This window comes from Apteryx rowi, unplaced genomic scaffold (assembly GCF_003343035.1).
Source record: "Apteryx rowi isolate R43461 unplaced genomic scaffold, aptRow1 scaffold_30, whole genome shotgun sequence".
NCBI lineage: Eukaryota > Metazoa > Chordata > Aves > Apterygiformes > Apterygidae > Apteryx > Apteryx rowi.
Genome location: NW_020449419.1, coordinates 4,404,076 through 4,418,053, shown reverse-complemented (window position 1 = coordinate 4,418,053; position 13,978 = coordinate 4,404,076). Strand labels below are relative to the sequence as shown.

Here is a 13,978-nt window from a genome sequence, read left to right as displayed (position 1 = left end):
CCAGTGACTGCTGTGTGGGATGGTGTAGGGTTTATTTCGATTGCGACCACCTATCCAGTGAGACCTATACTGAATCCATTAGCTACTTTCAAATGAGTCACCAAGGAGCCATAAGGCAGCAGAGTCTTTCAATCACAGCCAACCTGCCTGCAAATGCATGACCTAGAGGTGAAAAGATCCATATCCCATTACAAATCCTTCCCCAAATCATTCTGTCCCCAATGCTGCAGTTAGAGAAAATAACTCTCCTGTAATGGAAAGCTCCTCCGGGAAGATAATGGATTTCAACAGCCGTGTGGGATTCTTAAATATTCAGAAAACACCTGACACCAGTAGCAAAATAAGCATGTTTCAGAACATCTGGGCAAATCCTAGCTGCCAAATGGCTAAGAGAAAAGAAAGATTAACAGGATTACAAATAGCAGAGATCTAGCTCCCTTCATGTGAGCGCTTCCTCGCAGAGGGCCACACTTCCTCCTGAGAGCACATTCAGGCTATCACTCAGGATTCATTTGGAGTCCAGCCCTGCAGTCCTTACCTAAAGAAAAATTAATTTATCAAAACTTTTGTGAACAGCACCAGACCCTTTATTCTTTACACAGAAAAGGGTATGGAAAGCCATTCATAAGATACGAATGCATATCAGTATATCAGAACAGGATTATAACTGAATGGAAATAAACTAAATTGTTTGGAAGAATGGTAATGACTACCGGTTTGCAGTAAAAGGGTCTTTAGCATTTATAGAGATGGAGATTGCCACTATGGCACATATTATGCTTTTCTTAAGAGAAGACTAGAAACATACATGCATCACTTCATGCCTGTCAGTGAATTTGAAAAGGAGAAAAAATCAACCTAGCATGACACGATGTTCATGTAACCTTTGAAAATAATTTAAAAGATTTGAAGAATAATTTTACTGCTGATGTGAACTTCATGAACGTTGCATACACAGCCCCTCCATGCCCTTCCCCCCAAGACATTGTCTAGTTCCTCCTACTAGCCACCAAAGAAGAGGGCAACAGCTAGCGGAAAGATGTTTCTTCCTAGAAAAGAGGAATTTCTTATTATATCAAAGTTACCCACTGTCAATTATTTTTGAAGAACTTTTAAAGTTTCATATCAATTCATTGTAACTAAATTCAGTGCAGAGTTCACACAGACATGTTTCATGCAAAATGAAACCAAACAAGTACTGCTAGACACTGACATTTTTTGGTTTTTATTGCACACCAAGAATCCAGCTTCTTAGGGAAAGGCGGCAGTGTCTTAGGTAAAGAAAAAAAAATAAAGAGATGGGGGAAAAAAAGGCATGGAAAAAAATGGGKTTTTTTTCCGCATTCTCATGCAGTTACTCAGCAACACATTAAGTCTTCCATCTAATAAGGAAAAAGTGGCACAGGCCACTAAGAAGAAGATAAAGCCAAGTGCTCAGAAACATTTCTCAGTTTTCTTTTGTTCTCACTGACCAGCCCACACACATTCCCTTTTGTAGCACTGAAGCAGTCCAACACACTAAATAATATTTCCTCCCTCTCCTAATATCACTGTGAGATTCCCAAGATACCTTTGGATTTTAGGGACGGGGAATGAGGTGCTACAGTTTTACACATTTCCATTGGTGCCAGTGAGCAACACTTACCATTCCTTCCATCCCATGTGGCAAGAGCAGAACAATCCCATTGTGGCGAACCCACTTAGCCTGGCCTGAGCTGATGAACTGGTCTATTATACACTGGGCTGTGTTGTGAAAGTCGCCAAACTGGGCCTCCCAGCACACCAGGGCGTTGGGACTTGCCATAGCAAAGCCAAGTTCAAAACCTAAAAAACAAACAGGTAGAAGGAAAAGAAACAGACTTGCTGAGAATTCTGTTCATTTCTCATAAAAAATAAACTGAGAAGAAAAACAACATGATTAAGAGCATGAATCAAATTTYTTTTTAGCCCTGTTGCAAATCATGCAGTTTTCAGTAGTACCATTTTCATTATAAAGATTAGCAAATAACCTTCTCACAATACTGACTCTAGTCCTTCGAACTCTTGCTCAAACATCTGAATATGRTATGAGTTTCTAATGAACAGTTAAACTTCCCTTCTCAGCTCAGACTTTTGTGAGAGGTTTTCGAGAGAGCTCACTGAGGTAGTTACCATTTTTCCTGTAAAAACACACTTACAATCCAGGACTAGTTCAAAAAGCTACTTGCTCATTTTCTGACTTGCACAGCCCTGCACAGTACTGTTGATTTCCCCCTGCCCATGCAGACACTGAATAGCATTATTGGTGACATCAATCTTCAGTCCATAGGCAGGACCATAGTCTTCAGACTTTTAAATAAGCTTGAGCATTCCAGGTGCATAAGACACACCTCTGGAGTATCTGTCTTTAGTAAAGAGTCTTTTTTTTTGGCAGGGTTAAGGATCTCTGCCTCAGTGACGGAAAGCAGACCAGAGACATTCTTCATGGGGATGACATCGCTACTTTGGCTAATGAAGGCAGAAAGGCACAAGCTTATCTCTCTCTCCAGTCCTCGACAAACATCTCAACCCCAGTTCCAGGGGGTTTATAGTAGCAAGTAAGTTCAGAGACTTCCCTAAACTTGTGCTGTTTGAACTGTAAATTCAAATGATTCCTTACAGAATAGAAGGACCACGCATTTCCACTTACTCCAGCACATCGGGTTAGCACAGCAAGACAAGTGTACAGACAGCAGTGCAGGTATTCTGCACAGAACAGGCCAGGCAGCTTGTTGACTGCTCTTAAAACTTAAAGTTCCAAATGCAACTGAAGTCTCTCAACAGGCTCCATGGGTATCACTTAAAGGCAGAAAAAAAAAATTATTTCTCTCACCGAGAGATCTTTAGCAGTACAATAAAGCCCCAGCTTCATGGTAGGATTTGGGGAGATGAGTAGCAAAGAGAGAAACGAAAAGCAAACTGCTATCCCAATATAAGCTAGCACTGTAATTGCTGTCTAGCAGCTCTACTAAGGCAAAAGAATAGAAAACTACAAGGGTGTTTGCATGTGCTGCATGGCTTTTGTTATGCACCTTTAAACACAGCAGAATTTCATGCTAAATTAGACCACGAAAACCTAGCTACATGTAATGCACTTGTCCCAGTTTAATGACCATGCTTAAATTTTAGGTATTTTTCAATACCATGTTCCACAGTGACCAGCTCAATGTGCTTGCTAAAAACATACATGTAATCTCTGCTCATGTTTTCCCTTGTTACTTCCACACAGCTGAGTCTGGAGTGCTGATCTAGTATCTGTACTCATGTTATACAGCTATAGCTTTGAACAACTGAAAAAGTTCAAGCTCACACAGGTCACCTGCGTAGCGCTACACTAGATATAGAGGTTCTGACTGAGGAAAGACTGATTCAATACACACAGAGAATAAATATTTGATGGATAAATACATTTTATGTTGAGGTTTGTAAGTTCTGCACAAAATCTTAAGATCTATTTTCAAACACAATTTTAACACGGGAATATTCTCACTGAAGGTTACTCCAGCAAATAACTGGCATTGCTGTTCTAAAATTTTATTTAAAAACCTAAGATAATGAGTTGCAACTCTTTCCTGAGTAACTGCAACATTCTCAAAAATGTAATAACGAGCTCACAGACCAATGAGGATTTCTTGCCTTTGTAAAACAACTTTAAGATCCGATTATGTGATTAGTTTGCAAGGAGAGAGTCCCATCCCACTAAAGCTGAACTGTACTGAACTCCTGTGCTTTGTATTTATGCTATTTACAAGCCACTGTCATTTCCATTTTTGTCTGATTTCACCTTCTTTCTTTTCCTCTGTTTCCTTACTGCCACACTGTAGACGTCACAAATGCTGTTCTACGATATAGGCTTGATAGCAAAACCAGCTTAGGCAAAAATGAACACACTTTCAGGTAACAAAGTTACTGTACTGCTGAATTTGCCCATCTGGCCCCTAAACCCCCAAAACAGTCACAAGAGTAGTGTACGCTCATTAAGACAGAAATGAGCCAAGACAGAAATTTTGGATGCAGAGTAAAACTCCTTCATATCTGAGAGCATGGTACACTTATCCTGATACTATGTATTAGTTTGGGTTTTCCCCTTTTTTAACTTGCAGACAATCTCAGGAGTACTGGACAAGAGTATCACAACGCACTCTGTAAAACCTAATACTACGCATAATATTTCCTATACCCAAATGCAGCTAGGAGCCCAAATCCAACCACAAGTCAGGTACCTAACAAGCCTCCTACATATTCTGTGCTAGTAAAATCCAAGAGAAACTGCTTTGTGACCAGCAGTATTTAATAAACTAGAGTAACCGATTGGGAATGCATAAAAAAAAGTCATTGGAACTACAGTTTCTGATTCTGATCAACACCATTTTACAACTCTTCTAATCAGAGAAGTTTCAGGAACTCTGAAAAACCTCAAACGTCCTGGCAGAGAGGAGCTTAGCATCTCAATATTCTCCACACACAGTAGGCTACTGCTTCAAACTCACCAGAGAGTGATAGCTGACATGTCTCATATACTTGTCATTTGTGATTTATACCCTGGTGACTAGAGGCTGCAGTCCCTCTAACAGAGCCTCTCTTCAGGGAATTCAGTGCATAAGGGAATTGCTTCAAAGAGAACTATAAAACCAAAAAAGCCCACAAGCAATAAGAGATTTTATTGCTAYTAAACTACCTTTAAGATGACCTGACATGCCAAGAATAAGAGAAAATATAACAATATATTAAGAGGCTGAAGAGAGCAACATGTGCCACATACAGCACATGAGTTATTTTAAGGTTACCAGTGCCAGGTTATGGACTTACTTACAGAGGAGGATTTTAGGATCAACTCCTGTTCATACTTTCTTTGCCCTTTTCAGCTTTTGCTCAATTTTTACTTTATGTCTGCTTTCAGAAAGATGCTCAGAGCTCTGAGCTAAGACTGAGGTCTTCATGTGCTGGGAGCTGCAAACACACAAGTAGTTCCTTCCCTGAAAGTTTTACTGTCAAATTGAAAGGGGGGGGGGGGGGAAGGTGAAGAGCAAGCATTTCCACCTCATAAATTTGAGAGCTAGTGATCATATAGTTACAGAAAGTTTGAAGTAGCTTTTACAATGTCACAAGGAAAACCCACAGGGAAACTAGCGAGATCTAGGCATGCATCAAACAAGTCCCCGCGTAACACTAACTACAAGAACGTCCTTCCAACACCTTATATGAAGTTTTTACACAGGTTGTCTACATATGACACTGAAATTGCTTTAGTTTGATTCCCTGRCCACAGCTAAATTGGGATTACAGGATCTCTTTCTTCTATTCCAGAGAAAAGTCTCTTCAGACAGTGCCAGCATACAGACTTTCCCAGAAGGTTAGTAGATGGACAACTTCAGGATGACTTAACTGCATGAGAGAAATAGCAAAATAACTTCAAGCAAAACTGTTTATTTATGGAGACAGCTGGTTTACATCCCATTTTTCTAGTGTCTCCTTAGTCTACTCCTTGGTAATTCCAGCCTAGTTTTTTTTTGTTTGTTTTTTTTATCATCTCCATTGCAAGAAATCTTTGAATCGCTTGACTTCTAGAGTGCTGAACTCTAAACAGTCCATCCATGACTCCAGCAGCTGCCTATGCTCTCACCAAAAGGAGATCAATAAGTTAAGAGGCCAACAGGAGACTGGTAAGTTAGAGAGACTGTCTTTCACCTTTGAGTCACTATGACAGTCCATTTTCCAAAGAGGATGGCTCTTGCTGATTATTCATTTGGTCTGACTCCCTGTACGTGCTTTCTTTTAGAACACAGTTTAAATCTCTACTCTCCTTATTTGTGCGATTCCATTGCTTTTAAACACCACGCAAGCAGTGGAAAAAAATCTATACAACTCCTTCAATGCATGTTCCCAAAGGTATTTGAAAAATAGATTTCCCTAGATAGGCTTGAATCCCATTCTAATTTTACACAAGCATTAAGAGACCATTTCTACTGATTAGGTGACATGGTTGAGAAAATATGCAATATGTTCAAGGCTTATTTGCACATATGCTGCTCTCTATAAGGATAGGATAATCCAGCTTTTGGAGAAGAAAGAACTGAGGTGCTGACCACTTGGAATTACCAATAATCACATAGTCCTTTTCAAAGAGTATGGAACTTTATGAGGATTTAAAACTTGCTCAGAGCACACACGTAATTCTGTTTCGCATACCAAAAATACCCTTGAAGTTTCACATGGGAAAAAGGGTGTAATTTCTCACTTCCTATCTTGTTGCTCCCTTCATGCTAATAATCACCCCAAGGTGATTCTGTCCCAGGATAAGCTACATTAAAAAGGGTGGTCTTAACACAGGTACCTTCTGCAAGCTTGCTGACGGACATATAACTATTTGGGGAAATATATTCAAGTGCAATCTGTACATTCTGATTAATATTTTTAAATTACCACCACAAAGACTACTGTATCATGAAACATGTGTCTGTGGTATATCCATCTTTGTTTAATCAGTCTCCAGAACTCATTTTCTACCAGGTAAATGACTAAGAGAGTTCATAACTTTAACGATTTTTTTTTTTCTTACCACCAGCAATTACAGCAACTGCTAGGGAGTCTGCCTAGAATTACTACTCCTACCTGCATGTGGAGAAAAGTGTTTGAAGAGCTGGACCTGAAATACTAAATAAAAAATCTCAAGTTATTAGTGGAAAGATGTCTAAACAGATGCAAGAGGAGAGGCAGAGGCAGAGCTTTTCCTGAAAGGGATTTGTTCAGGCACCAGATCAGTCAAGGTCAGGGAAGGTGACCCAAGCTGGAAAGACTCCACAGTTCTAGAGATGAGACACAAACTGCAGGGGAGCAGGATCCTCCCAGACTCCTCACAAGGGCTTAACCTCAGACCAGAATAAAAGGGTTAAAAAACTTCAGCAGAGACCTTGCAAACTTTTATTGCTTTTGTCTCCAGAGACCAGAACTGAACAATGTTGTTTCAGAATGCTGTGCAAAGCTTGTGAGCTTAAACGATTAACTCTTATATAGCTAGAGACCTGGAGAACACGTTTAAGCTATGGAAAAATCTAGTGCTGAGACTCCTGGCTGCAAGATGTAGCTCTCAAAGAATGAAAGGTGAAGAATCTGGGTGGCAGAGAGATCCAACCAGTTCCTGAGCTCCTTGCAGCCTTTAGGGGCTTAGAGCACACCAGGGCCTGGGGGACCATGACCAAACGCAGAAGCGCAGTAAATTTCCAAACCGAGGGAAGATAAGAAAGAAAGATACCAACCACTTGACTGAGGTTGCAAAACTAATGTTTTAATTGTTGGAGTTCATTAAGGTCCCTAGATGACAGGCATAGTAGAAATGCTTGTTTCTATTAGCCCGGTTCCTGCTGTGCTCCCTTACTGTTTTTTTGTCACTCTGGCAGAGAAGGAGGTGTTGTCAAGCAAACTGGCAGCTTACACAGCACATTATACTGTATTTTTATCCACAGCACTTYGCATGACTGTCGTAAGAACTATAGCTTTCAGTCAACATAAGTAAGGCTACAGCTTAATTGAATATGATTTCTAAGTGACTTAAGGCATGAATGTTAAGTAAGGGCCATAAATGGCTTATCAGTACAGGGAGATAACGTCAGAATGAGGAAAATTAAGACAAATTTGTGCCATGTTTAATCGAAAAATCTAACTGCAGGGACTAACAGAGTGACATGCATCCTTTCACAAACCCAAATACAGCCCAGGAGAGAGGGAAGTTAACACCTATTTGATGGCTGATTCTACGGAAACAGAAAGACTGATGACTTCTAGAGCTACATGTATGTGCCATTAAGAACCTGGCCCTTTCTGCAGTCTGTCCTGTTTCCTAATGCAATTTCAGTCAGATAATTTCAGCATTTCCTAATTGYAACCTTACAAGAAATATATTATTCTGAATGAGTAGTAACTTTACATATTCCATCCTAGGAGCGTGTTGTGAAAAAGTTGAAATCAATACCTGTCTTTTTTTCCTCTGCCTTYCCATTTAAACATCTTCCCCACCAAAAAAGCTGTACTCGAGGTCTCTTGAGGTTCAGGACTTTGCTGAACTATGTACTAACTCCAAGTCTGTCATGCTTGGAAGTGTCCTGGCAGTTCCCAGTATGGGATGTTACAATCCCAGACCTCTCAAAGCCAGCACTGAATCTGACAGAAAAAAAGTCACTCTTCCTGGATGGAGAATCAACACTACACAGTCCTTCTGAGAGTGATACAGAAAGACAGAAGATTCTTTAAAGTATTTAAAAAAAATGCTGAAGAGGCATCACAGAGTGCCTTTAAGGTAGTTCTGCTTTTCTTCTCTGTCTTGATCAGCAAATAAACTAGGGAAAACTTTTCTGCTTACATGACTTCACACAGCAATCAGTTACACTCCCGGACATACATTTTCAGTAAAAAGGAAAATTCATAGCTAGATGAGTGAATGCACAACTAAATTGCAATAGTCTGGATATAGCTAAAGATACTAGACATAGGATATCACAATTGAGACAAGAAATTAGGGATTATTAAATACTCTGATTAATGCCCCAATACACACACCCCTTACTACTTCCTGTATTCAAACACAAGCAATTGTTTGAACTATAAGATAACAAGATTACCTTCGTTCTATCTCTAAGGGAAATCGATCTTGTCAGAGTACCATTTTAATGGAGCAGTTGCAACCCAGGTGCTCCTAACCAGCTCAACAATAAACTTGGTGCAAAGCTCACAGCTCTGAATAGGGGCCAGCTCTTGGCTTCTGCACCTGCCAAGGAAATAATCTGTRGTTTTATCATGCAGAGCTGTTCAACCCATTTTTACTTAGCTCCAATTCACAGGAACTAAAGGAATTTCCAAAATGATTCTGACGTGTTGCATGTTTACACAGCTACAAATTATTATTTTTTTCCTGTATCTCCTCTCACAATCTGCACTCCCAAGTACTTTAGGACACTAATCTCAAGCTGTTCCTCTGCAATAGGCTTGTACAACAGAATTAGCATGTAGAAAAAATAAAACTTCGGGTCTTTTCCCTGTTTTCCTGCTCTCGAAACATCAACTCCTTGAACTGCAACAATCACTTTTTTGTCCACATATTAAAAAGGAGACCAGATGATGTTACCAGCCAAACAGATTAAAATTACTATAAATTCTTTTTGACTAACATTCTTAACTAGAAGAGACATTCACACACTGGTTCCTTACCTCATCACTGTTTCTCTCTATGGATACAATATACAAAAAGTAAACATACCAGAGAAGGATGATAAGTAAAAGCTAACAAGAGAGTAAGAGACTTGATTATAAAAATCATTTCAACATAACAACATGGCATTTTAATTAAAAAAAAAAAAACACACAACCACTCATCAACTATTTCCATCAATTTAATCTCCTTTACTGTCAGAAAAAGTCTGAGACATGGGGGATTTAGAGTTCTTTCTATATAATTAAAAACATCAACATTGTTAGTTTCGAAGAATCAAATTTGAATTTACTCGAAGGATCAGATGTTACATCAACTTTCACATTTCTGCTGCTTGCGGTGTAAACATGTTCAGTACAAGAAAACCAAAACTGTGAGAAATGGTACCAAATCGGAAACAAAAAATAAGACCATTCTCTGAAATTAAATTCTTGCTCTTTATCTACAGTAAGTAATTTTTCTTACTTTTATACGCATCTTCTCTTTCACTCTCTCTCCTATTTAGAGATCATATATAAACATTATCTAATAGCTTAAAGAGATGCAGAGGAAGTATCTTAGTTTTGCTTATACCAATTCTGCCACAGAACTAACAAAAATACCTCAAAATCTCAGCTCTTCAGCCCATGCTCCAGCTATACAGTTTTGTACCATTCAAATTTTATTATTAGCAATATGTAATATGTATCATATGTACAACTGATTACACGTTCAAATATTTCTGTAATCTTCAGGCAAGCAGTTCACAATTACCATCTTTATCTATCATGTTTCATTTTCTTCCCCTCATACCAGCTATGAAATGGATACAATTCTTCATTATTTACCCAAAGGATCAGTAACATTCTTGATAAATTATTAGATGCCTTTGTTTCGTGTTCCCCATTCCGTTTGCCACCCTCAGCACATCAGAGTGAGGTTATCCATTCACTGCTGCTGAACATAAAATGTCTGTCCAGTTCCAAAAATATAATTCACAATGATTAATGCTACAGATAACAAGGATTTGTGTTCTTGAAATAGCACATTCAGACTAGCACTCAGTTCATATAAGGCTAGGATGTCTTTTTATATCTATATTCCAAAGTGTCCCTGATTTTGTTGACAGTTCCTCCCCTTTTGTTAAAGCATTAGCTGTATGTTCTGGCATTGCCAATATCAACTACAACAAATAGATTCTTTCAGCTGAATCCCACAGCTGTAAAACGTGGGGACGCCTGTTCAAGAGACGCCAGCATCTGAAAGGGATGGCTTTGATATCACTTCTACATACGGCTGTTCCACAGCATTTTTCTATGTTCTCTTTCTTGCTGAGCTCTGTCTCTGCTACGCCTAACTTACTTTCCAAAATTCAAATATTATGTCATTACTATGCAATTTGCTGCTGAACACTAATAAGACCAACGCTGGCATATTCTGTAACTTTTCTGCTGAAAGATACTTGACTCTCCCAAATCACAGTTTTCAGTATAGGCAGGTTCTAAGCAGCCTATACAAATAGGGATGCCATTGGGGAGTGTAGAAAGTAAGTTTTGTCCTACAAGCACACTAAAATCTGTGCAGATTCATACGCTGGATGCTACAGGCAACACATTCAAAAATTAAAGAATAATTGAAGTTTTCCCCTCTCATTTGTAATCTATGCTAAAATGTTAAAAACAACATATAGGTTAAAAACAAGACCGATCATAGCAYGCTACAGAAAAACAGAATTTGGTTTAAAGCTTATATTACAACAATTTTTAAAAACCTTTCAAGATAAGAAAACAAAGTACAAATCTTATAATGACCACAGTAATCTACTGAATGTCTTAGACTGCTTTTCTCGGGGTGGGGGGGGGGCGGGAATCAGTTTAGGCATTTTGATTGCATTTTAAGCCACTGTTCTGCACTTCCTGGCTTCCAACTGATGCAAAACTGTTATGAAAGCAATAATGTCAAAATACAATACAGGCAGAGTTTGCTTATGTTTAAATGCAACTAGCAGAYGGATGCATATTTTTTGGTTTGAGGCTTGGCAAACTCAAGTAACAAACCAAAACTTTGCAGGCCAGGAAGCTCAACCACATTAAAGCAAAATCTGAAAAACTTCCTCCTAACAATTCTTCCTGCCATCAATTCCTCCATCTTGTTTGAAACCTATTAAACCATAACCAAATCTCTTAGTTATCCTGAGACATACCTAAGACGCCATATTCCGAAAGGGAGCTGTTGCACACAGTGTAGGGGGCCTGCTGCTCCCAGAGGTGATTCATGGGAACGCACGTCCTCTTGTCAACTTCTTGATCGTGAAGCACGTGATGGCGATGGCTGCAAATAGTTGTTGAAAGAAATCTATCAGCTAAGAATAACCTTGGGCTGCAACAGAGCCATTTTAAAATATAAACCATCAAGCTACGTTCCAGAAAGTATGAAAGCAACAAAGTTATCTCTGGTACACACAACGCTGGTTGGTTGAAACATAGAGATACCATCATACCTTTAATACAATTGCTACCCTATAAGGACTTTCACAGACYATCCAGGCTTGTTCTCACACACTCATGGAAACTGAAAATACATCATCATTACTGGAATTTGGGGGGGGGGGGAGTTTATAAAATATTTTAGACTGATAAAGTCAAATTTCAGAAGGTTAAATTGTTATTAAAACCATTTTACTGTGCCTCCCTGGCAAATTCTATTATTCTTTTCCTTAAGACAATAACCGTTTGTCTTTTAAGCAAAAAATTCATCCAAGGAGCTTCTCTCAGCACCAACACTGAAGTAGCTGCATCCTCCTTCCTGCCATTTCCATTCATACCACTTGCAGCTCTCTAGCCCACCATTCATCAGCACTGGAATGGGGCACCAAGGAGCACTATCAAAACAGAGACGACTGAAGTAATTACTGTAATCCATTAACTCTCGGAGCAGACTAACTGAGTGAATCACACCAATATGTCCAGCTTTACAACTGCTAACATAAGGACAGCTATTATGTTGGTAACAACTACTGTGTGTTGTACAGCTGCCAACACTGAACTGAAGACTGAATCTTTCTGTATTTCCTTTGGTATAATGAATGCTAGCAAAAGAGCTCCGAAATCTATTTAGAAGTCAACAACATAAGACCAGGAAAAGACAGAATGCTTGAAGAACAGCACAGGGAGGTAGGCAGAAATGGGAAAAAACACACACAAAGACCAGCTGTAAGGCAGAAATAATTTTTGATACTATCATTTTATTTTTGGCATTCAACCAAAGATAAAAGGCCTAAATAGATGGTAACCTTCCTGAGCTTGAGTTATGAACCACCAACAAAAGGCGGATACAATGAGCATGGATGGACAGCCAGAATTATACAGCCATGCAAGTCAGATTTTGCTGCTGCACAGTTGTCAGGTTTACTGACATGAAACTAGCAGAGATTCAAGTCTCTCTCCCCCTTTCCCTCCTTTCTCCAAAGTGTGGCTCCAAGATGAGAAAGGGGCAAGACCTTTTACCTGCAGCATTATCTGACTTCCTTCTATTAATAATGTTAAGTGGAGTATTACATTTAACACTCTTCAGATGGGAGAAGTAGCTTATATCTATAATATTCTGGGTTCCATGGGATAAGGGCTCCAGAGTGAGAAGACAGAGGTTCCAGGATCTAGCCAGCATCCTAGGGCTTGCTTGAGGAGACCTTTCTGGCTAGCACTATTATATGCTCACTCAGTGTGCAATGCATTCATCCCACTGCATACTGAGATTATTTTATACTGACAGAAGGTATTCTATTATAGCCAGCACTTCAGAAACTCCAAAATAGTGAGTGCACTCCCATAATGTTGTCTTCATTATGGCAGTACAGTATCTCCATTTCTCCSCAAATAGTAGCTGATGCTCCCTCTTCAATTAGACCAAGATATATGAGATTTTATGTACTTCAAAGATTTTGGGGGGGTAAGAAAGTGTCTTTTTAATACACAGTTTGAGAGAGGATACAATGACATACACTTCCCATGTGTTTGCAAGTGTTTTTTCCCCAGAAACAATGCACAGACATTTGCAAGAGTCTTCAGCTGTTAGGGGAGTTGCTCACATTTATTATAGATGGCAGAGAAACCCAACCACAACTAAAATAGCGCAGCTCTATTTAAAACTGCAGCATATCTTAGAGGTGTTTGTATGATGAGTTCACATTTCCACCTATTCCTCTGATGAAATGAATCTGAATACAGTATTACAGTTTAAGCCTTGTGCATTTCTACAGTGTTCTCTTCTGTTTAACAGGATAGTTTAATATTCTCTGATCTCCCCAGGTCTGAGGCATTTTTTTAACCTCATCCTTTACTGTTCTACTGCCATATCACAATCGTAATTAAAATTCACAATCATACCATAGCCTAGTATTTGGTAAACCTGGCATGCAAACTCAAAACCCAACAGTAAAGCAGAAACAGGTTACTATAAATCAAACATCTACAGTACTGGCTTCAGTCCCCAACTTCACAGGCATTTTTATTCCTTTCCTAAAAGACTGAATAATAGCTAAGGATTTCTGTGCCATGTGAATTCTAATCTTTACCAGTCTGAATAGAGTTTTTTTTTGTAGCACGTTTTTTATTTTCCCTATGTTGCTGTGTACACAACAATTATTTTCCTCTTGGATATACATCAAGAAAATCTGGCTGATAGTTCTGGAAAATCCTCTTCCACCTGTTACAGAATCAGTATTCTCACTGCAAGTCTGTATGAGAGTGCTGGACATGACTAAGCACTCACTTGAAATAG

At 39.1% G+C, this 13,978-nt stretch overlaps 1 protein-coding gene across 7 annotated transcripts in view; it reads right to left on the bottom strand.

Annotated features, from left to right (window-relative positions):
* The window catches only part of OGDHL (oxoglutarate dehydrogenase like), a 132,555-nt gene that overhangs the window by 80,355 nt on the left and 38,222 nt on the right, over window positions 1-13,978 (bottom strand). For 6 of the 7 annotated variants that reach the window (XR_003254245.1, XR_003254246.1, XR_003254247.1 and 3 more), the window contains 2 exons: window positions 11,403-11,530; window positions 1,646-1,824 (listed from right to left, as the gene is read on the bottom strand). Coding sequence is in view for 4 of the 7 variants with exons in the window: in XM_026069934.1 (XP_025925719.1) it covers window positions 1,646-1,824; window positions 11,403-11,530 (307 nt within the window). In the remaining 3 variants the exon portion in view is untranslated. Of the gene's footprint in view, window positions 1-1,645; window positions 1,825-11,391; window positions 11,531-13,978 lie in introns of those variants that run through there. The other variant, XM_026069938.1, reaches the window with a different exon arrangement.